General features: G+C 39.2%; 1 protein-coding gene across 1 annotated transcript; it reads left to right on the top strand.

Annotated features, from left to right (window-relative positions):
• Positions 1 to 24,819, top strand: LOC133014906 (serine palmitoyltransferase 2-like). Its single transcript, XM_061082120.1, has 12 exons — positions 1 to 349; positions 3,098 to 3,292; positions 5,395 to 5,549; positions 6,667 to 6,815; positions 9,556 to 9,680; positions 10,399 to 10,492; positions 11,696 to 11,801; positions 12,296 to 12,515; positions 13,801 to 13,927; positions 17,426 to 17,561; positions 18,329 to 18,458; positions 21,299 to 24,819. Exons 1-12 carry the CDS (start codon positions 197 to 199, stop codon positions 21,416 to 21,418), a joined length of 1,710 nt encoding a protein of 569 aa, XP_060938103.1. The 5' UTR covers positions 1 to 196; the 3' UTR covers positions 21,419 to 24,819.
• Positions 24,820 to 25,547: the final 728 nt, after the last annotated feature.

The following is a 25,547-nucleotide window of genomic DNA, read 5'->3' as shown; positions in this document are numbered from 1 at the left end:
GCGTGCGGCGTGTGTGTGTGTGAGTGAGAGTTGCATGTGAGAGTTGCATGTGTGTGAGTGTGACGGTGCCTGAGAGTTTGCTGCCCGGCCGGAATCGTCCGCAGCCCGGGTGCTGTCACCGCCTCGCACCGCGGCCACAGCCCCGTGTCCCCTTCATGCCAGTTCCCGTCGCGGCTCCACGCCCCGTCCGCCAGCCATGACCGAGAGCCCCGCCACCCAGCCCCCCGCCGGGGAGGGGTGTCCCCGGGTGAAGAACGGGCTGAAGCCGGAGAGGAACGGCTTCGCGAGGAGCCTCCACCGCTGCCACGAGCCCCAGCGCAAGCGCCGCTGCCACCCCGAGGAGGAGGAGGTGAGGCCCGGGGATGGGACGGGGAGGAGAGTCTGCCGGAGCCCGGGGAAGCATCCACGGTGCGAGACCCCGCTGCTGCCAGGCTGACATCTTGTTGTCCTCGTAACAACTCCGGCGTAACGGGATGTAACACGATCGAGGATTTATTGCTCCGATCATGCAGATAACATCCGTTAGTTTGTGATCGAGACACGACACCAGACTCCTTTTCGAACACGCTGGATTTAAGAGTTCCCGCTCCCTGCTGGTTTCTATTCCCCCCCACAGCATGACTCAAAGTGTCCCTCTGAATCATGTCGACACGCTCTTCAGTTCGGCGTGGTTGTTGTTTTCAGAGCAGTATTGCAATGCAACGAAATCTCCACTTTATGAGAATGGGTTTATACTGCGCTACAGACCGTCACCCCAGTCGTTTCACAAGAGGAAGGTCGATTTGACAACTGGGAGAGTTGACATTTCACAATATGATAAAAAACCTGTTTGGTCAATACGACTTTCCTTTAGCAGGAGTCCTGATGAACTTAGCTGCACATTCTAGTTTTTCCTTGTTTACTTTTTGGCTCTGTAGTTTTGGGTGAGGCCGCACCTCCTTAATTATTAGATTATTGGGTATTTTGAAAATTGTTCCTTGTAGGAGCCCTTTGTGTACTTCCCTTGAGGCCGATCTCATGTTTATTATAAGTGTTGCTGGTAGAGCCTTGTTCAGTCAACACAATTCTCAGCCCACTTTGCCGGTCGCAGACAAAAGCCCCTGATCTGTGTTCGATTGGCACTCGCCCCATTGCTTTATTTTTTTCTTGGCACAGGAAGCAAATGTTCTACCGCCTGCTCGTTTGCAAAATGTTGTAGGTTAACAAGGGGCGAAGGTTTACTACTGACACATCTTTGTACGTGTGACCAGTTTTTTAACTACTGACAGGACAGGGGCACTTCTGGGGCCAATCAGCTGTCAGCAGGGTGCCTCACCCCTGGTCTAACTCTTAACTATTTCAGAGTGTGTAATGATGCGCATACCACAGGGCTCAGTAATAAAACTGGCTTGGCTTTCTTTTGTTTGCTTCTTGAAGTGGTTAACTGCCTTAACATCTCAAGGCTGAAGCTGTGATGAGTTAGTGATTATGGAGACACTGAGCCGGTGCTCATGATCAGTCTGAGGCTCCTCTACTGAGACTGCATGCCTGCTGTAAAACAGTTTCCAAAGACGCTAATGAAATTCCCACACTCGGGTGCACCCTCCGTGCCTGTCCTAATTAACAGGTCCCTTCTGAATACATGAGTAGATACTGTCGCACACATGGGTGTCACACTCTTAGACATGTTGTGGTACAATAATTTGAATCTGGTAAGCAAACATTAAAAGCAAAGTTGAGTTGAGGTTGAATAGTAGAATTCCACATCTTCAAAACTTCTTTTGAGTCAGTTTTCTTCTCCATGACAAAGGCAAAAAACATTTTCAGGGATCGTCCGTCAGAGAGTGATAATGACAATTCAGTAGAGGAGCTGTCAGCAGAAGTGAAGTAATTATAGTCATCTCAAGTTTGAAATTCTCAAGTAAAATAAGGGGAGAGACTGGGAGTGGACAGGTTTTGTCATCACCTGTGTCGACACAGGCTCAGAAAGTGAGCGCCTGGTGACTGAATCTCAGCTGATCACAGTTCATGCAGATGTCAGCGCGACTGCTCTCTAAGGTATTTGAGAGAGAGGCATGACCGGTCACATGTAGCGCCTAATAGCCATGAGCACAGAGGAGAGCATGATGGGAAGGCGAGTTGCACTGTCTGTGTGATTCGCGGGTTTCTGTCCTTCCCTTATTATGCAGTCGGACCCCAGTGCTTTCTTCCCTCGATAGCTGAAGAACTCAATGCGGTGCCCTTATCTTCATCCCGCTTACAATTTGGCTGCACATGCTATAAGTTCCCTCTGAGTGAATTACAACCTCAGGCAACTACAACAACAGAAGAGGGAGTCACAGCAGAATAGAGTGCACATTTATATAGCGTATAACATGTAAAACATTAGTGGGGAGTCTGGGTTTTTGCCAGTGTACATTAGGTAACTGTGTGTTATTTTCCTGTTGTATAGTTGGTTGAAAAGTTGTTCTGTATTTTGCTCCTTCTTGATTACACCTTGTAATATATTTATATTAATTAAATAATAATCTGAGATTTCAAGAATCAGGTTATGTTTTAGGAGAGTTAAGTAATTGAATACTAGTGGAGAGCGTATACTTCCGCCATGCCCTCTCTCACCATGTTATAGTAAGTGTAATAAAAACCCTGGATCCGCTCCAGAATTTAATGGATTCTTCTTGGTCATGCCTCAGCCCTTAACAAATTTTCATGTAAATCAGCTGGGGAGTGTTTGTAATCCTGCTAACTAACAAAGAAACAAACATAACCTCCTTGGTTGAGGAAATAAAGTTGAAATTTAATTTTAAAAAATTCATCATTTTGAGAAAAATAAAAAAATGAATAACCAGCAAGGAGACCCTGTTATGATTGCATACAATTTTATTGTCATTATATTATGACTATTTTGAAAAACTATATAGCATACTGCAAAACAGATGGACTCAAATGTTATTTCTAGAGTATTTCTATAAAGAGTAATCCAAACTTAAACTAACCGAATATAAACATCCAAAGCCATTAGCTCAATAGTTACCTCATCTTCACCATTGTTCAACATTCGTAGTGTTTTTCTTTTCATTTTCTTTCAGTAGATTTGACTGTTTTCCATGTTGCTTAGGTCCGCACATCCTCCCATGATGGCAGCATGTACAATCAGCCCTTTATCGAGACGTTTGAGGAGACACCCATGCTGGTGGCGGTGTTCACCTACATGGGCTACGGCATCCTGACCATCTTCGGGTACCTCCGCGACTTCCTCCGTCACTGGAAGATCGAGAAGTGCAACGTCGCCAGCGAGAGGGAGGAGCAAAAGGTGAGATAAGCCCCAGAAGCAATGTGTTCAGTTACAGGAAGACAAACAAAGACAGGAATGAGAGTAAGGCAAGTAAGGAAAAGCTTTTACTGATATAAGCAGCTTTGCACTTATGAATCATCACACATGTAATTACCCTGGGAGTGTTGTTTTTTTTCCACACACAGAAAATGGATCTTGGAAACTGTTTTCCTTTTATAATAATTGAAGTTGAGCAGATTTCAAAAGGCAGACACGTGACATGTTGCAGGAGGCAAACTGTGCGTTTAATTATGACTAGAACATCATAGTTTTGGTTGAGAAGTGACGACGCTGCGAGCAAAGTTGCAGAAAAAAGGATGCAGGGTGCATTTCAGGCTGTTGAGTGATCAAATCTAATAATTTGCTGGATGGAGGTCTAATTACCTATTGCCTGGTTCATAGCAAACATGTGAACAGTCCTAAGTGGTTTGACTGACCCTGGTGGTATGTGCATCTTTACACACTGTGATTATATTCTGAAATTGCTAGGTGAGGCAAGGGCCCCAGAAGTGCCACAGTCCTGTCATTAGTCAGTTGTTTTAAAAAAAAACAACTCAGGGCCTGGTCACACAGACAATTAAACCTGATCTATTTGTAATTTTATTAACCTGATTTAACCAAGATGATATCCCACAATACAAAGCTTCCAAACATTAGCAGCTTATTAGTGAGTCCTCATCAAACTGACCAATAATAAACAAAAAATCACTTTTTATTGTCTGTGTGCTGGACATTGTCTGCAGACTTTTTTATCAACAGTCAATTGGGCAGAGTGAAGTTAGACATTTTTTGGTTCATACGAACTGGTTTATCTTCAATGAAGATTTTAAAGTCAACTTTGAATGATTTACTTAGCTGCTGCTGTGTTTTTTTTTATACTTTACATTGTGTGTTGGCTATTTCAGAAATCTTCAGACACAAGTTCACAACCTTTCAAAATAAAAGATTTGCAATTCAGCTCAATATAAAGTTTGACAGCAACAAAACAACTGCTGTGTTTTAACTTTGAAGACAAATTGCTTGAGAGGGAAATTGATTCCATGAATGTTGTTGCCATGATGGAGATCAACACCCATGATATCCATAAATGTCTCTAAGTTATGGTAAAATAAAAATCAAATCATCAAAATAATCTGTTGGACATATCTTTCTTTTTTTATCTGCGAATGTAGAGGGAGACATTTTTACTTACTGCTACAGAGCGCGGGTTGCATGTTAATTTGATGTTTATTAATATTAAAGTATCAAGTGTCCCATTGGCACCAAAGTTGACACTGCTCATCCCTGGGGAATTAACATCACATATGCCAAGGGTGAAGTCGATTAGATGAACAGTTTGATCAGTTTGTCTTCCACATACAGACAGACAGACGTTTGTGGAATTAGTTGGTAGATGGATTAGCCCAGGTACCTCGGATGTCAAACATTTTAAAGGAAGTTCACCAAAGAAGTGAACATTAAATCTCATCAGCTGTGATAATACAAACAGGAAATATGGTGAGAAAAGTCTGGACAGTTCGGAAAGATTTGTGAGCCTCACATGCAAACTCGATGTTGATAATAATATTTGAAATATCCTCTCTGAGGTGCTTTTCTTCACAATCATGTGCAGTGTTTTGAAAGTTTAAGATAGCATTTGTGTCAACACACATCCACTGGTGGAGTTATCAGCTCATTTGGAATGTGTCCCCCACTGTTGAGATTGTTTTTCCTGAGTTATGTAATGTTTGATAGAGAAGCCCATTGTTTTAAGTGTTTGGTTATGTTGAGGAAAGGAAGCTTGTGGAATAGACACAGGGAAGTCATTAAATCTCCTCGAGGTTATCCCACAGATGTTCCCTCCAAGAAGGGAGGAAAATCACCTCTCCCAGTCATGTGTTTAAATGTTAAAGATTATATTTCCAGAGATTAAATTCCTTCGAGCCAAGCTTTCCAAAGGTATGAGAGGCATGAATTTTGATGGAACTTATAGTTTTTACACTCCATAAAGAAACCGGGACACTTTTAGAAATTCCTACACTCTCGGATCACAAGCCTCTAGACTCCCACTGACTCTGTTCTCTTTACTCGCCCATGTCCAGGACTTTGTGCCCCTCTACCAGGATTTTGAGAACTTCTACACCAGGAACCTCTACATGCGGATCAGAGACAACTGTAGCAGGCCCATATGCAGTGCTCCTGGGGCCAAAATGGAGCTGATGGAAAGAACGTCCAGAGACTACAACTGGACGTTTGAGTGAGAAAGCCTTTTATCTTTTATTCATGACTGTACCATACGTTACTTTACAAATTGGAACTGCCATGTTTCATCTGAGAAAAAGAACTGGGTACTGGCTAATTCTACTGGTAGGAAATACTTAATAATAATTAAACAAATTAAATCAACCTAAACATTTTTATTGTAATCCAAATTCATATAATTATATCAGTGCTGCCCTCAAGAATCCAGAATCAATAAACTATAATGTAAATAAACGGAGTAAAAATTGTTTTTATAATTCATATATCATTTTGTTTTGCCTTGTTTTCATATCAGAAAACAATGTTCAGCACAGTTTTTCCAGAACCTGTAAATATTTTGATGTGATAGTATGCAACGTGGGAGAAAATGCTTTTTGTCTATTAGCTCATCAATTGAATTGTATAGAGCAGGTTTTGTCTGTACCTTGTCTACCTTTGCATGTAGTCATTGATATTAGTCACTTTCACTTGACATTCACACACACAGAATCCATTGATTTCATGTTATTCTCATGCAACAAGCTGCATCACACGTTAAACATCTTAACAATACCCACAGTGCAGATTAGATGAGATCATAGTTGTATGTAGTTTGAAATGCATATCCACGGTTCTTCTTCGCTACATGGCTTGACTGATATGAGCTGAATCTACTTCTCTGACACATGACTGCCTGCAGTGGTCAACATATCAGATAGAGCTCCACTTGCATCATTTCCTTCTGCTTTGGCTCAATTTCCTATGTAGTTCACTATACTGATGCACAATGTAACTTGTGACAGTGAGAACCTTCTGTTTTGTCATCATGACTCCTCACTGGTCTGAGAAGCACTCGTGGTGGAAGGTGTGGTCAGACCTCACACACTATGACAAGAAAGGAGGAAAAGCACAAATGTGAGATCATGTGGTCCCTGTCAGAGAAAGAGGGCACAGCTGCATCTCACATTATGTCAGATACTCTACGAGACCGGAAAGATTGGAAAAACAATGAGCACTTGATGCAATCCAGCTTTTCAATCCATTTCAATTATTTTTTTGGTACCAGCAGTCTGCTTGAAAAAACATTGGCTTCCCCTCATTGATTGTTTCCGCTGTGTGATTCTCTCTCCCAGGTACACAGGTCGGTCATTGGCGGATGTGATTAACTTGGGCTCATATAATTACCTGGGCTTTGCTGAGAACACAGGTCCGTGTGTTGACTCTGCGGCAGAAGTCACCATGAAGTACGGCGTCGGAGTTGCAAGCACCAGGCAGGAGATTGGTACAAACACACACCAAAACACACCCACTGTTCCTGCTGCCACTGACGGATTAGTATTTTAGCATCTGTTTAATGCTTGATTTCTGCTGCACAACAAACTGTTTTTCTGACAAAGCCTTTGGAGGCTTGTACGAATCTATGAATTATGTGAGTAAAGTCAGTGCCTAATTGTTTTAATCACGATCCATTCATTATTGTCTATGGAAATGGTGTCAATGTCAAAGAAAGGGTAAATACATTTCTGGATCTGAACCAAAAGTGTGCCTTTTGTCCTGACCCATACCCTCTACCAACTTTCATGGAAATACATTCAGTTATTTGTGGGTAATCTTGCTTCCAACAACTTTTCAAAATAAAATATGCTAACAAAATGCTTTTACTTTTAGCACTAGCGACATGCGTAAATGTCTGTCAGTCCGATATGTTGAAATAAAAACAACAGATACTCACAATTATTTTGGGGGGCCAGTTATCTTTGCCAGTGGGCCACCAGTTACCATCCATCTTACCTAGAGGCATCCTGATCAGCTCTAAATACATTGCATTAACTTGTTTTCTAAATCTGAATCACCAACTAATTGTTTCGGCACAGTTTTTAAAAAAACGCTTTTGCAATTTCAAATTGAGCATCTTTCCCTTCTTTTCTGCAATCTACCAGTGTCCCTCTTCACTGTCTCCTGCATGTGCACAATACAAACAAAATGGAGGCCCACTCATAATAAATGTTGCTCCACAGCTTATTTGGCAAAAGCTCAAAAGTGTATTGTTAACCCTAAATATTTATTTACATTTAGCAAAGGTCAGATGATCAGTTGTCATCTAAGGGCTCTGATTAAATATTTTTTAAAAGGAAAAAAAATATATTATAAGAACAAGATTTACATTTATAATTGAAATAAAAAGATACTGTTATTTAAAAATCGGATTATCTTAATTAAAGAATCCCATGTACTGGATTTGACTAAAACGACCAAAGATTAACCAGAGTATGTAGCTTTAAGAACTTGTAAATAAGGACTGAGGTCTCTAAAGTGGTTTGTATTTACTTTAAAATGTATGTCAGGAAGAGCAGGTCAGATAAGCTCCGGATGAGCTTGGACAAAGTGAAGTCCACCATCTGGTTTGCAGATATTTACTCAAAGTGTATAACCAGTGATGCTTCTCTGTTTGCCCAGAGAGGAAGCCTGTCCACATTTTGATAGTGCCATAGTGTGTGTGTGTGTGTGTGTGTGTGTGCTTGCTCAATAAGAGCTGTCAGCTGGAAATATCAGAAGTTGACTGTACAGGAAATTACATATAGTATAACACTGAGACAGATTGAGTTTATGATACATGAAATATTGGCATTATGTAGCTGTAATTTACTCTGTAAGTACTTTGTTCAGTTTTCTATTTTTTAAATTTCCTATCTGAAGCCACTTGTCTTCAGAGGTTCTTATTAGCAGTGGATGAGGAAGTATTCAAAAAAAAATTCTTGAGTAAAAGAACATATGAATAGACAAAACTGTACTATGACAAAAGTACCCCTTCACTTCTTGAGTCAAAGTAAGTATTTGCTTTTAAATATGCTTGAAGTACTAAAAGTACTGTGTATGTGTCTATTTCATCATCATGACTGTGGTGGCCTCTTCTGAACCAATTTCAGATGTTTATCAGTGATGCTGCTGCAGGAGGCGGGGTCTAATGCTATGTGCCAACTCTGATTGGATCAGTGGATCCTACCCTTAACCCAATTCCCCTCTCGTTATTGATTACTTTTTTAAATTTATTCAACTAGAACAGCACTCAGTAGAGTCAGCTTAGGCCCAATATTACCGTCATGAGAGGGTGCTGCAGGCTAAGGGGGAGCACTTGTGACCTTCAGGCATTTCGATCCCAGTCTTCCCCATTTGCATGCCGAGGTGTCCTTGGGCAAGATACTTATCTCATAGAAGAAAAAGTACTTCCCATAATGCACTGTAATAATTGTTCAATGTGTAGAATTTAGTGACATCTAGTGTTGAAATGGCATGTTGCAGCTGAATTCACCTCACCTTACCTTTAGACTACTGTAAAAAACATGGCGGCCTCCGTAGAGATGTAAATATATTTTTTTAAAATAGCCCATTATAGGGTACAGAAAACAATTTAGATGAAACACACTGGTGAAAACATCACTAGGATTATTTTGTATTCAACTTCTGCCAATAGATCCCCTTCACCTCTTTCACACTGAACCTTTTAAAATGTGTGTGTGAATGAGTGAATGGCAATAAACTGTACTGTAAAGCGCTTTGAGTGGTCAAGACTAGAACAGCTATTTAAATACAGACCATTTACCATGAAACTACATTTAAATTCACTAGATCCAGATTTTTATTTGGATTGACACCATATGGCACACACTGTCACTCACTCTCTCTGAGAAATCAACAAAAATGTTAAAAGTTTGCAATGTTAAAGAAAATGAAAGAAATTCCAGCCCTTGATCCAGATCAGTGACAGAACTAAACAGACTCTTCCCCCCCAAACTTATTTACAAACACAGAAGAAAACATAACCTCCTTGGTAACAATGTGAACATGTAACACAACACACATGTAGCCGAATGTTGTGGAGTTAAGGTAAAAAGTACCTGAAAATATATCTACTCAAATAAAGTACAGATACGTGAAAAATATACTTAAGTACAGTAATGAAGCAACTGTACTCTGCTTATTGGTTTGTGCTCTTGGTGACCTCTCATGTGTCTGTATCTCAGGCAACCTGGACTGTCACGAGGAGATGGAGAAATTGATGGCGGAATTCCTTGGCGTGGAGTCAGCTATGGTGTTTGGGATGGGGTTCGCGACCAACTCCATGAACATACCAGCGCTGGTTGGCAAGGTAAGAGCGCAGGTGGTTCCTTGACAGAGCTGGGATTTATTCTTGCAGCACACATTTCGTATCTCCACTCCTCTGCTTCCTTTTTATTTCCCAACCAGATGTCCTGTATGTATGTTGTTGCAGAACTTTCTCTCTGTCCTCTCCCTCACTATCACCCCTTTCTTTAAATTTAGTGGATTTAAGTTTGAAATATGTTTACAACCCAGCTCTCTGGTTGGTACAGTGTTAAATACAATCTGTAAAAAGCATTCCATAACAGGTCACCAGCAGCTCTAAATACACAGAGACACAAGACCACTGTCTGGCATCATATCAAGAGGAAACTCTGTGCACTCTTTGCAGTCGTGATTTGATTGATTGTGTATTTGGTCTGAGGGCTTTGTTATTTCTCACCTTGTCTGTTTTGTCACATTGCTGCTGTTGTTGTTTGGCAGGTAGATGCTTTCAACACCTAGCTGGTGTTGTTTGGTACAGCTCTCATACTTTCTACTGAGACTGCCAGCCTGCTGCTTTGAAAATATGCAAATCTGCTGGTGAAAATATCACATAGTCGCCCAGCGGCTCACCTTAAATATCAAACCAGGCATAAAATGATTTGTACCAAACAATATTTTTAAGTAGGTCAACATGTGTAACACTATGTGCTTATAAAAACAAATATATGTATATATATATATAAATAATGAATGCGATTTGATGTTGGTGTGGTGTCCTGCAGGGCTGTCTGATCCTGAGTGATGAACTGAACCATGCGTCACTGGTCCTGGGAGCCAGACTCTCTGGGTCCACCATCCGAGTCTTCAAACACAACAGTGAGTCTGTGATTACAAACAGGTCCGACTCTGTCTGACTATAAATTACATTTATAGCTCTATTTATTTTCTCTGTCCAGCTGCAGTTTTGTGTCTATTTCAGTTCCTCGGCTCAAGTGCTTTGATTTTACCTTCACCAACTGCATCTTTCTCTCATTACTTTTATCGTCCCAGTTTATCGATACACCCCGAGTAATGTTGTTTTTATTTTACGTAGCCCTGCAAATGCAGTACGTCTCTGTTGTTCTCATCACATTCATTTATACAGAAGAAAGTAAGTCACAGCTGATAATATAACTGTGAATTCTATGGCTCTCAGATCATCATTTCATTTTAGAGGACAGCCAAAATGTTTATTACATAGTACTATATATTAAACATTAGTTCTATATAACCTGAAGATGTTTTTTACATGACAATGTGTGAAATGCATAAATGATGATAAATTAGTTAGAAATAGTTAGATAGCTGGAAAATGTGCACAGTTGAAATAATTGGACTGTGTTTATCCCATAGACTGTATATAAAGATGATAAAGAGTCTGCTGATAAAGTGTTTTGGACATGGAGCTGTGGTATCGAGTTGCTGCCAAAACACGCGCAAGTCAGTCTCAGCTGTCAATCATGACATTTCACTCTATCACTTCGCTTGCCGTTGGACATTCATCAGTGTGAACTATGCGAGATAAGAAAATCCATCTTTGAGAAAAAATGATTGAACCCGTACTTTTATTTTATTAATTTGGTCCACGTCCCATCAATTAACATGGAGGAGGTTTCAAGATACTTGGCTTCACATTTGTGGAGCAGTCATATCGTCCATCTTCATATACAGTCTGTGGCTTATCCTTACACTTGCTCATAAGGGTAGATCTTGTTCCTATGGCACGTGAGACGCTCAGATTATGAGTTTATATGATTGTTCGTATTATTAGTTGTAGAGAAATTATTGGCCTATTTAATAATATAATAAATAAAGCTAAAATCATATTATAATATTATGTGGCCCAGCTAACCTTTGCTTATTTTTTGAACAGATAACATGTTTGATGTAATTTAGTGAAAAATCCAGCTGGATTAGGATCTATGATACAAGAGTATTTATCTTTAATGTTTAAATTTAATTACTTATATTTGTGTTATTAGCAGTTGATGGTCAGCAACCTTTTCAGATCTAATGTTTCGGCCTCTTGACTCCTGTTAGATATGCAGAAGCTTGAGAAACTGCTGAGAGAAGCCATAGTTCACGGGCAGCCCAGGACTCACAGACCATGGAAGAAGATCCTCATAGTGGTGGAAGGCATTTTCAGGTAATTCATCCATTCTCCTTATAAACTAGAAGCTTTAAAGGTCTCCTTTTTTTTTAAAGGTGTCGAGCACCAAAATGTGCCCCAGCCCGCATGGGCTTACAAGACTTAACAAACAGGTGCAGTAGCAGATTAACTACAAGAGAACAGAAAAACCTTCATATCTGCCAACTGTCAAAACCACCATGTTAGAGCGCTACAGAGCACTGATCCCCTGTTTATCCACATTCTACTGAGATTGAATTTATGGCATGTCCACGTTGCACTTCCTCATGCAATATCTCAACATTCCATTAGATATGTTTTCCACGGACAGACAGACCTTTGTGTAATTAGTACCCATATGACACTTGAGTTATGTGTTGCTCATACCGATCAAGTTTATTCGGCAACACAGAGTTTATCCTTGAGCTCACTTTTCAGGAAACAATGAAGATGAACACATCAGGAAATTTCCGTGACACTGACTGTAAGACTTTACCTTTTCCTCCCTGCAGCATGGAGGGCAGTATAGTCCGCCTGCCAGAGGTGATTGCCCTCAAGAAGCGCTACCAGGCTTACCTTTACGTCGACGAAGCCCACAGCATCGGGGCCCTGGGGCTGAGAGGGAGAGGTGTGGTCGATTACTTTGGCCTGGATCCCAATGACGTGGATGTCATGATGGGCACATTTACCAAGAGCTTTGGTGCTGCAGGGGGATATATTGCAGGGAAACGGGTGAGGATGAAGGATTGTGGGCTATTATTCAGTAGCATCAGCTGAACTCAGGTCAGCAAGTCACAGTATTTACTGTTAATAGTTTAATGACCTTGTATAAATCAAATACTCGTGTTGAACAGTACGTTTACAGTACTGCTTTTTATCAAAAGGGCTTTAGGTGCAAAAGTTAGTGTCGAATTACAGCCATTCAGTTCTTCCACCCTGCATTAGCCATCTTCCATGTCACATCGCTGAATGACAGCAGCTATTCAAGACGAGCTTCATCCTGAGTTAGAGACATAAACAACTTTTTGTCCCAGTGAAATGTTGAACAGATTGAGACATCTCAGATCTCAAACGTTCCTCAACGAGCTGTGACCAGGTGCACATGTGTAGCTGATTGTTAAAACAAATGAAAATGTGTAATGGCGTCTTGTCAGCTCCTCTATCCATCTTCACGGCAGTCTCTCAGTTTTTATTATTCATTTTTCAGAAAGCTGACATAATGCATGAATGTTTAATGTAAAAAGGTGTCATCAAGCTGCAGGATGTAGCTGACAACAAGGTGTAAATAACCTGGATTTGGAAGTACAAACATCTGAGAAGTCATTTATTTTATAGCTTTTTGTCAGATCTACATTTCCTCAACTTTACTGCATAAACGTTTGCATTGAATGTCTGAGCCTTTTATATTCTTACAATCTGTTTCCCACCATATAGTTTCCTACGTAATTTAGAGGGGAATTATTCAACCTTGGACCCATGTTAAATGTAAGGTGTAAAATGTAGGTGTGTTAATGAATTGTACTTAAAAAAACGTTTGAAGTAGTTGTAGCTTCTGTAAGTACCATTCATTTACACATTTGCATAAAAAAAAGGAAAAATATCGGAATTCCCCTTAAACGCACATACAGATAGATAAAATCATTCAGTTTGGGTAAATCAGAAGGCTTTACTTCAAACTAACTCATTCATTGAAACAGACCTGTCTCTGCTGTATGCACTACAGTAACTAAGTTGAAACTACAGTCTCTGAGCAGCTGTTTAGGGAACATATGTAAGTTATAGCATACGCAAATAACATACTCTGCATGTGAGTTGTTAAGGGGACATCTGAAATATCAAATGAGCTAGGTCACCCAGCATGCAACCCACCACCACAAGCATACTCTCAACCAGTAGGAAACACGGGTAAAGAAGTACATGTAAATAACCCTGTGCTCAGGGTTCAGAGTGTAGAGTAATACAATCAGTGTTGTTCATGAATATTTACTCAAACCTCCTGTGTATCTGCTGGCTTTAGGATCTTATTGAGTACCTGCGCTCCCATTCCCACAGTGCAGTCTACGCCGCCTCCATGTCTCCTCCTGTGGTGGAGCAAATCCTCACTTCTATGAAGTGCATTATGGGAGAGGATGGCACAACAATAGGTAAGTCCAATAAAAAAAGATGTTCACATAATGTGTAAAATCATTTAATCTCTGAAGCACCATAAACTGGATCTAATGTCCTCTATCTTTTATTACACTAGTCCTAATTTTCCACTCTTTAAAAATGAATTCTAAGGACTCTGAATTACAGCAGGATTCTGTGGTTAAGAGCAGCTCTATTTGAGTTTGTAATAAAACCTTGGAGATGTTTGTGACAGTATTGAACCAGTTCTGACAGATACTTAAAGACAAGTCAAGACAGTCACATTTTGTGAAGCGAAACAAGAAGAAACAAGCTTTTGCTGTTTTCCTGCCACAACAAGAAGATGATCCCTTTGATGTGTTCACAATAGAAAGAGGTCATGCCTAATAAAGTTATTGACATGAGTTCCTTCAAATGCTGAACTCAAAAAGCTTATTTAACCATTCAATTTTTAAAGGTACATTTATGACTCATTTAAAAATGTATGGGAGCATAACAAGGTCAGATGCTCTACTCTGGGAAATCTGATTAAAAGTTTTGAAATTAAAATAAATCAGAGAGCACTTCATCTGACTAGAAAACCGTAATGGAGAAAGAACAAAGAAGGGTAATTCATTAAATATGATGGATATTATAATGAACACTAAATCATATTTTTCTCAAAAAAACATAAATATTCACATCACAATCAGCACATCAGGCTGCTTCTTATGCCCGTCTTACATTAATTCTATCCTAGTTTCTGCAATGCTCATCATATGCCACCAGGTGTCAGTGCTAACCAGTCAAATTCCACATTGACCTTTACTACCTCATCTTATATCAGCTATTCAGCAAACAAGGGAGTAGAAGTAAAGTTCATATTATTCAACTCCCACCTGCAGTTAACTTAGTTAATCGAGTTACTTAACAGTTTCAGGGATTTGACCTAAAATAAATATCACGATATTTTTCACTTTTTGGATGGTGTTGGTATTATATCAACGTATTATTTAAACCTGGCCGACAAAATCTGTATTTTGCTCCATGTGGAAAAAGTAAAAACCCCTCCACTCATCTTTTTAAGCTTATGGCACTTTTGACATAAGTAGGTTCTTTATTTTTAATGGTGGTGAAGGTATTGTAGAATCCATGTCATGTTTTGCTGTGACACCAGTGTACTGGCCAACCTGAAACACTCAATGACCAGAGGGTCCTACATTTTATTTTGTAAATGTTTGCGGGTGTCTAAAGAGGTGGAGAGGATGGTCCACTTAGCAGATGGTTAGTTCGATCCCCAGCTCCTCTGGTCTGCATTTCAAAGTGGCCTTGGACAACATAATGAACTCGTAATTGCTCCTGATGGCTGTGTCCACAGTGTATGAAGGATGTGGTAGAACAAGTGCTGTATACAGAAATGCTGTCTGAGTGTGTGTGTGTGTAAATGGGTGAATGCACTTCTACTGAAAAGCTTTTTTTAGTTGATATTAATGGGAAAGTAATACAGACCATTTTTATCAAATACTATTTGACGGTCTTATTCTCTCGATCTGATCCTCCCCATGTGTACAAGTCCATCTCCTTCACTGGCTGAACAGAAAGTCAGCCATGGCAATATGTTGTTATAAGGACAGACCTGATAACGTCTCAACAACTATAATTTAAACCTAAAGGTAACACACTGATTTAAGTCCATCTGAAGCAATGAGGTCAGTTCAAGAAGGTAATTGCAGTTAACTGTATTGAACGGATGTCCTAGGTGTCGGTCTGTAAGAGCAGGGCTGGTAATTTAGATTAATAATTAAAATGACATCACACACACACACACACACACACACACACACACACACACACACACACACACACACCTCCAGCTAATGGTGTTCCTTTCAAAATGTTCACAGTTGGTAATAATTTATTAGTTCATTTATATTTACTGTTAGTGGGTGAAAAGTTATAACCTGGACTTTGATTATTTGAGTTTTTCCACTCCGCTGCACTGTGGCAAAGCTCATCCAGATAAATGTTAGTTAGGGAACAATCTGCCTTCGTTCTACTTTTTTATTCCCAAAATGTTTTTCATTTTTGATGCAGATTTTTCTGTCAGCACTTTGTCATCTGTTCTCACCTGGTTGCAACAGTCAGCATGTAATAGTTCTCTGTGTGTAGTCAGGGACGTAATGTGTGTGCACACTAAACAAGAGATTGGTGCCTTGTGTTTGATGCAACCATCGCTTTTCAAAGAACGCAGTGAAGATATCTGCTGTGGGAGAATAAAAACAATACAGCGAAGCTCAGAACTGGATCCCCCCATGGTGCCTGGCTGCTGGTGGATCATGTTTTCCCACACTCGTCTCGTGAATGTGTTCTCTGCTGCTTGTCAATTTACTTCTTTTCAAAGCATCAGCTGAGCTCTGAGCGATTTCCTTTCTTTTTATAACCAGAAAGATTAAATCTGAGAAAAAAAGCATGTTTTTAAGGGTCCTTTTTAACTCTTGCACTTCTTATTATATTGATTTTTTTAGTTTAGTTAAACTGAAACATCTGACTGAAACCTTTGACTGTGTGCATTACATGTTCCCATTTCAAGGATCAATGAGTTCATAGGGATGCATAATATGGATTTAAAAAAATGTTTAAATACAGATGACTAATGATGGGCGGATCTGAAATAGATTTGAAACTCCTTGAGCATATACCCTACAATGTACTGTTGGTTGGCCCTTTATCTATAACCTGACCCCAGTACTACTTTGAGAGAGAAGGGTGTATCTGTGGAATTAGACAGGCACTATTCTCCTGTACAGATATACTATAATATACAGTATATAGAGGCATACAGTAATGTGTGAGGATGGTCAAGAATTCCTCAACAGAAATTACCTCATGTCTGTATCCAGCCACTGAAATACATTTAACTGAGGATGCTAACTAATGGCAGAGGTCCATGTGTCAGTGGTAAAACAAAACTCTGTATCGAATTTGAACTTAACCATGTCATATTAAAGCTTAGAGTCCTTCACAAAAAGGCCGGCAAATGCTCTACCCAAACCTAACACGGACCCGTCCCTCATGTGAAAAATGGGACCCAGACCTGTGCCTCACTTACCCAACCCAAGTAAAAGATTGGCACCTGACCCGGATCAAATTGTCTGTATAAAACCTGAATGAATCTGAACCCGTACGACTCCCGGCCTGGGTTTTGGCTCTGACTGTTAATATGGACCAGCGAGGAACTTAAGGGTTAAACATACACAAATGTATCAATTGTGAGTCTTCAGGAGGCTAAGACCACTTTTCCGATGACTTGACTTGATTTGTTTTGTTAAAAACATCATTGCAATCGTCGACTTTATTTATCGACTAAAATTTCATTATCAAAATAATAAAAAATTACATATTTTTTCCTTTATCTGATACTCTGATAACTATCGTGCATTCCTGCTATTTAAACTATTGGTGAGCACACTTCTAAATAATTATACACACACAGTATATCTTCTAATTACAGTATGTGTTCTTCTTATCATCTTTAGGCTGTGATCGTGTTCGGAAGCTGGCAGAAAACACAGTCTATTTCCGCGAGAGGCTTGAAGCCATGGGCTTCATCATCTACGGCAACATCGACTCTCCCGTCATACCCATGATGCTCTACATGCCTGCCAAGATAGGGTGAGCCTGGAGCTTTAAACTGGCTGCTGCTCAGAGAGAGGGGGGGGGGGGGTTCTGCCCACTCCCACTCCCTCTGGACAGCTTAAATCAATAAACTGATAAAATAACTGAATACCACACGTTTATTTGTAATGTCTCTGATATCATCATAATCAGAGTGATGAAGTAATTATCACCATCAGTTAATTCATATCTCTGAAATAGTAGTAATATGACAAGTAGGAAGCTGTGCCTTTGAAAAATCATGTCGACTCTAAAGGATAATTAGTTGGAGTGAAATGTCAGTAACGATGCTTTCCAAATTAATTTAATTTCTTCAGATGCCCCTTTGATTTAATTTGATTGTTGCTCATAGCTGCTACTTTCAGTTGTGAAATCGATGGGTTTGTTATTAAAAAGAAATCATCATTTCCAGCAGATTAAAACACAGATTGCATTTTGTACAGATTCAATTCTATCACATTACATAGATTCAAATAAAAGACCATCTCATGAAATCTAGAATACAGATATTCATTACAAATATCTACATTAAGTTAATGTATTTTTATTTATATATTTGTGTATGTTTTATCTTTAAGGGTGAAGGTTGAGTTTGACTTTGTAACAGTATTTGGAAAAAACACAATCTTGAGTATAAAACCCTTCTCTGCTGGAAAAAATTATGAACAATACAAATAACAGTCCCCTGCTGTTAATGTCCTCCACTCTGTACAACCCACTGTAACTCACTTATTTTTTCATATCCTCCATGTTTGTCCCACCAGAGCGTTCGGGAGGGAGATGCTGAAGAGGAACATCGGGGTGGTGGTCGTGGGCTTCCCAGCCACGCCCATCATTGAGTCCCGGGCACGCTTCTGCATCTCAGCCGCCCACACAAGAGAGATACTCGACAGGGTAAATATTACTTTTCACTACTGAGCGACACAGTAATATGTACTACGTGTTTTATAATATTCCATTGTCGGGCCTAGTCTTGTTTAAAGATTTAAAATCGGTCGAAATTCTTCGCGTAGCTCCAGACACACTGATTTCCGCCTCTCTGGCTCTGACATCGTTTTAATGGAGGCCCTGTCAAAATATAAGACCTGAGATTTAGGAGAAGATGAGTTGAAATGAATAAACTCATTGTGTAGCTCCACAAAAGTGCAGACCTTTGATTGGCTAGGCATCACATCACAGTAGCTGCCCACTCTTCTCAACAAGGGCTGCTCTACTTTACTGATATGAGGTCACCGCAGAGCTGACCGCTCTTCCTTTTCGTTCCCACATGGTCAATATCCTGTTTGCACAAGATAACCTTGTGGTAAAATGTATAAGTTTGTTATTCTGCTCGAAGCAAAGAGTGACAATGTTATTCTGAGGATAGAAGGCATTCACAACATATTTGTATATCAAAATGTAATTTACATTATTTGTTAGGTCCCCAAACTTCAAGGCCTCATGTCTGATTGATGAAGCAGCTTTCAATATAATTCAGAGAATCCTTCAGAATTGTTAGTTCTTGTACAAGCAATAAAATATGTTGTGACACTTCTTAACAAGGCCACTCTACTTTACTGATATGAGCTCACCACAGAGCTGACCGCTATTCCCTTTCCACTCACCATCTCAAACTAAGATTCTCCTCAGTCCTTTTCTTACTCAAACATAAATATAGATCATCTCACGCAGCGGCTGAACTTTCCTACATTTCATATCTAATTGGGGTGTCCTTGAGGCTCAGCTGCCTCTGATGCTGACTGTGTGTCTCCAGAAAGTGCTGTCTAGTTATCAGCTCCTGTTCCTCTTCTTGAACGGAAAAATACAATGAAATAAGCTGCAGACCGGAGGAGGGTTGTGTCTGTCTTGGTGCTAAAACCTCTCTGTTAATAACTAGCCCTTCCTCCCTGTCACTCTCTCACACTTTGATATGTCATTGTAACTTTTGTTTTTCTTCTCCATAGTTCATTCGCACTCTTTTATTTGTGTCGATTTATATCCAAGTTTTAAATACACAACAAATCCCACACAAGTTCTGCTTGGAAGAACCCATTTACTGAGTTGTCAAATTCCAATTTTGGCTGTAGTGGAATGTAACAAAAGTACATTTACTTTGTACCTGTACTTAAGTATATTTTTCACGTAGCTACCCATTAATTTAGATCTGGGTTTGGGGAATTTATCTCCAGGTGAAAAAGCTGCTAAACTTGAGATGGCATTAGGAATTTCCTCCGTTGTGACCAAATTTGTCTTATTATACCACATGAACGCACCATAAGATCATAGACATGAGGACTTAATTGAAATCACTCTGTAGCCTCCGTGCCGCCGACATTCAGTTGCATTAATGCACACAAAGCTAATGGAGAGACAAGGATGGAGATGAATAGACACATTTGCTGCAAACTCATTTAAAGATGCATCTACTTCCAGTTGCACTAATCACTTCTGGCAATGGAATTAATGGCTCTAATGTGTGAGGAGAAAGGAGAAGGAGAATGATCACCCGACTCTGCGATCAGTTTATTCTTTGCGTTTTATAGCCGACAACTGTTTTGGTTCATTCCCACCACTTTCCTCAGTGTCCTCTGTGAGAACCACGGTTCACTAACTGTCCAGCATCACACAGCCACAGACAGACACTGTTGGAAAAATGCCTGTGAAAGTTTTTTTAGCAGAAGTTGGTAAAGATTATAGCAGAGCTGCAGGTAGAGATATAGACTCTTTTGATAAACTAGTAAGTCAGATACAATAAACCATGGTCACCCATTTACCTGATTTAGTCACACATTCTCCTGCACATTCTGGCTCCCTTGCATCCCCTTCATTCCCTAGGAATGTTGGTCATGCACGTAAATGAACAGGACTTCTCCATGAGGTTATAAATCATTACATGACCAGTGGTGGAAGTCTCACAGAGTCAGCCCAGCTGCAGTTAGAGATCTTTATAGCAAAACGTGTTTACCTGTCAGACCATCTGTGTCACAGTCACTGCCACTTTCTTTCCCAACACCAACTGTATTGTTTTCAATTGGTGTTGTGGTTTTTGGATTTTCTCTGTTGGTCCACGGATGATTTGTATGTAGTAGATAAAGACTCTAGATTACAGAGTCCCTTAGGGAGTATGTGAACTAGGGTGCTAGTATTGCAGTCAATGCTAATGTCTGTTCACACATTATACAAATCAAGTAGCCTACAGAATTTGTCACATTCACTGCTGTTTCGTTTCCAGCTTGTTGCACTGCCCCCAAGCGGCCAAAACCCTATTAATGCAGCTTTAAGTCAAAACAAGTGCTGTTTGCTTGGTCTGTGGTGATGCTGGCAGCAGTTTCCTGTCTGAAACTGTAAAAGTGATCTGCAGTAACTGAGCTGTAGTAAATGTGCACCACCCCTGGCAAATCTTTATTTTATAATCCCTCCAAGGAACTGTGTGTGTGATCTTAAGACAAATGTGACGTCACAATTGTCACCCCTGTGTCAAGTTTATTATTACCAGCTTGAAATGTAGAGGAGTTTGAATTTAACTCTGAATAAACTAAAACTCTGAGTTTCAGCCAGAACAAACACTGCTTCACCTTCACAATAGGACCAAAATATTCCGTCCATTTGCAGCTTTAGAGTTGGAAGTCTTTTCTGTTTGTGCTTTAATCTTAGGAGACAGTTCAAATCCTGCCTTTTGTATTTTTATATTTGCTCAGGCCACATATCGCCCTTCAGGTTTTTCAGCTTTTCTTCTGGTGTGAATGTCTCAACAGGCTCTGTGCGTAATCAACGAGGTAGGAGACCTGCTTCAGCTCAAGTACTCCCGGCACAAAATACAGCCTTCGTTGGGGCGGTCTTTTGACGACAACATGTACCAGGACATTGACGACTGACTCCCCTCCTGAAATGGCCTGGGCCTCTGCAGCCCCAGAAAATACAGAACGGGTCGAGACAGATCACAAGTCTTCCACAAGGAGCGAGATGTGCACAGGTGCCCCCTTGTCACTAGCTTGCCATGACGTACCCCTCCCCACCCCAACAAGAGGGAAAACATTTAGAACTAATTCTACTTTGCCTTACCTAAACATGCAAACCCTGTGGAAAACTCACTGAAAACTGCACCTATGCTTTTGTTTGTGAACTTTTTATTTCTCTTTTATAAGTGTGCATCTAAGAATTTTTTTCAGGGGGGTGGTATGTGTGTGTGAAGTGGACAGATGTGAGCTTTCCAAATGGAGATATTGTTCCTATTGTTCCTTAATCAAAATTACATACAAGTTACAATATAAAATGACACATCACTTTCCATCCATGTCTGGAATTCCTGACAATTAATGTTGTATACAAAAACAATTGCCAAATATATGGTGCTGAACAGAAGATGACTTTTTGGAATACAAACCTTTCAAAAAAATTGACATATCTACTTTCTTCCCAAAAGTTCCCAAATCAATACTCTCAAGCTTTTACAGTTGAAATGAAGCTTAAGCCTTTCATTTGTAATTTTTACCTTTTGATTTTATAACAAAACCACCACACTTGTAACAAGACAAAATGTTCAGTAGATTGAACCAAAATCTGCTGCACATGGTGTCATCCATTAAAATTCCTCATCAAATATGTCTGATTCCATTGTAAATGGAGAAAGCTAAACACTGACAAATCTACAGTCACTGTTCCAAACATTGTGTGTTTTGTCGCCTTCAAGTTAGAAATAATGATCGTTGAGTTGCATTGTCACTGACAGAAGACTAACTGACTAATAATAATAATAATCACATTTTGTGGGCTCATCCAACAGAATTACAGTATATATTTATCCAAATTTATATCATTCAGTTAAAGTTAAGTTTGAACTTTGCTCTCAGTGGTTGCACTTTAAAAAAAAAAAAAAGATTGACCAAGAAAAATACCAGTTTTTATAAAGGATCAACTAAAAGATTAAAACTGTTATTCAGACCCTTTGTCAACTGCTGCCATTGAAAATGGTAAGAAATTAAATTTTATCCCAGATGCTCATGAATGTTGTCAGCCTCTTTCACCACTACTGTTACATGTCATCATCACTGGCATCGTGTGTATCCAGGGGATTTGGTTTTGTTTCTTTGTTTAGTTTTACATTTCACATAAGTCAAAGGTGGAGTTGTTACTGTAACAATAGCCTTTTCCTTTTCTTTTTTTTATTGAAAGGCTCATGCAAGTGTAAGCTGTTGTTCTCCACTTAAGTGTTGAGGGTCAGTTAAGTCATTTTGAGGAATGGAGAAAAAAATATATTTTATTTATATCGTCATATCTCCAGGCCTGACAGGAAAATACTAAGAGGACTAGAGTAGACTGGATGGAATTCAGCATTGATAGAAATACCCTGCATTTCCACTTCATTTCTTTGGTACGGAGCCGCTAAAGTCCTGACAGGTGATTTCTATATATTTTTGTGTGTTTTTTGTGCCCACAAGATAACTTGTATAGATAAATATCTTGGTGCCGAGGTGAGTCAGTGATCTCTCACTAGGTGTCGTGAAGCCTTCCCTGATTCTATTTGGGTTTTAATTTTCCTATTTCAGCTTTCACGTTTGTATTGGTTTTTACACATCAAACTTTATAAATCTTCCGTTTTAAAACGGATTTTATGACTAGTCTTGAGTTTTTAAAACAGTTTGTGGATTTTGTAACGTGATCTAATTTATTATGTTTTAATGCAAGATATTGACTCCCACGTGGTCAATATCCTGTCTGCACAAGATAACCTTGTCGTAAAAGTTAGTAATTGTATAGTCCAGTCTGCATGTATTGAAAACCACAGGGAAGTTGCTTCATAGCTTTTTACAGCTGCAGTAGTTTCATTGTGTGACATAAGTGAAGATAGAACTTGATACGCTGAGTTCTCTCCATCAAAGTGGCTGTGTGTATCTGAAACCAGGAAAGACACATTTTAAAGCAATGTATTGTGTGCAGACAAGTTATGTATCTTGTGTGCACAAGATAAAAGAATATCACCATTTGGGACTTAAGGGCCTCCGTACTAGGTGCTTATTAGTACTGACCTTGCTGCTTTGTGATATTGTTAAAATGCCTTGCAAAACCAAGTGTTATCTTTCTACTGTGACTCAAACGTCATGGATAACTCTCTGGGTTATCTTTACAATGTGCCATGGAGATTTTAAACTCCTTAATGAAGGCAGCTGTAAAGAAATGCATAAATACACATAAAAAAAAGGTCCCACATACATACAATTACTCTTGCACGTGTGCGACTTTGCAAATATCATGTGAGCACTTGTTCCATGTATCGATGCATGTACAGCTGCTCTACACCACAGCCAGATACTGGGATATACACACTTCTGCTATGATATGACTTGTTTTGAATGTTGTGATAAAAATCGGCTTAGTGTCAGAGAAAGTTAACGTGTCTGTTTGGGTCCAGGAAGGTTTTTTTTTATTTTTTTTACTTCAAATTGATTTTGATCTGTCACTGTAAGAGTGACGGTGTTATTCTGAGGATAGCAGGCATTCACAACATATTTGTATATCAAAATGCCATTTACATTATTTGTTAGGTCCCCAAACAGCAAGGCCTCATGTCTGGTTAATGAAGCAGATTTAAATATAATTCAGAGAATCCTTCAGAATTGTTAGTTCTTGTACAAACAATAAGAAGATGTTGTGACACTTCAAATCCACAGCATGTTCCCAGATCACTTAACAATTAAGCCACATTGGTCTGAGGTTAACGGAGCAGATTAACCTTCCTGCCTTTTTTTTTATGATCTGTGAGCTTTGTTGTTGAAAGAGAACAGTGGAAGAGGGCCCCACTATTTTGTACCAAGTTTATTTTGTTTCCACTGGTTAGGGTTGATGACAATTTTTTGTTTACTATTAAGTCACCAGAGAAAAATGGTCGCCACTATTACAGGCAGCATTCTTCGAAAGTACCGGAGCCGTGCCAATAATGGCGGCAATTATTCCATCGGCGTATTATCCGACGTCAGAGATAATTATTTCTGATACAGTGCCTTTTGATGCCAATGCTTTTCTAAGAATTCAGACGAGAGTAAGTGTCATTTACTTGGATTGTTCATCTTTTAGTCTTATTGGTTTCTTTTAATACAACTGTGCTTGTTATTAGCGCTGGGTGTGTTCTGTGTTGACTAATGGCCATGCATTTGATCATAGAAAACGCACTATTTGCAACATATCAGCAAATAATAATTGTGAAAAATAATAATAATTACTGTTTGTAAAGTGTCACCCATGTTAATGATGGTAAATCATTAAAAGAATAAAAACGAAACTGTTTGCATTATCTTCAACTTTGTTGGCATCCATCTCCACTCAAGAAAATATGATGATCAACTATTTAACATTTTCAATGTTGTCTGTCAAGAAGGGATTCTTATAAGAAATATATAAAAACTTTTATTTGTGTGTGGATTTTCAGCGGATTTTATTCTAAAACATGCACTGACATGTGCATATAACATTGAAAAATGTTAATGTAAATATGTATAAAAAAAGTTATTTATTATTTATATGATCAGTTTAATAACATCAAACTGACATTCTTCTATCTTTTGAATTGCTATCAAATCCGCCACCATGCCCCAAACCCTATCTAATTCAGCAATATCTATTTACATTGACAACTTTCTAAATCAAACAGACTTGATTCATATAGACATTTTCATACAAATAATTAAACAAAGAGTTAAAGTTGAACAGAGCAAAAGGAAGTGAGTGAACGCTGTTGTGAATCAAATATGTGCTAAATGCCGTTAAGCAAAAAAATATATATATACTAAAGTAGATGTGAGAAGAATAAAGATGAAATTATGAAATACAGTAACAATGAAAGTGAAACCCGTTAAAAAGCAGTTGGGTCCTCATAATCATGGGGTGAGACATTGTTTCGTTATTTAGTTTTTAAGTTGTTTAAATTCAGACTACTGTTTTGATATTCTTTGATATAAAAAACTTTCCTCAGTTAATATTAGACTGAATAATACTGCCGTGTTTTATGGC

This window comes from Limanda limanda, chromosome 12, assembly GCF_963576545.1.
Source record: "Limanda limanda chromosome 12, fLimLim1.1, whole genome shotgun sequence".
Lineage (NCBI taxonomy): Eukaryota > Metazoa > Chordata > Actinopteri > Pleuronectiformes > Pleuronectidae > Limanda > Limanda limanda.
The sequence above is the reverse complement of the archived record's forward strand: the minus strand, read 5'-3'. Positions and strand labels throughout refer to the sequence as shown.

Excerpts from the sequence above, each read along its gene's own strand:
- LOC133014906 (XM_061082120.1), top strand. The coding sequence starts at position 197 with ATGACCGAGAGCCCCGCCACCCAGCCCCCCGCCGGGGAGGGGTGTCCC. Across the intron at positions 5,550-6,666 it reads GACTACAACTGGACGTTTGA|GTACACAGGTCGGTCATTGG; the intron begins GTGAGAAAGCCT and ends TCTCTCTCCCAG. Across the intron at positions 18,459-21,298 it reads CAAGAGAGATACTCGACAGG|GCTCTGTGCGTAATCAACGA; the intron begins GTAAATATTACT and ends ATGTCTCAACAG.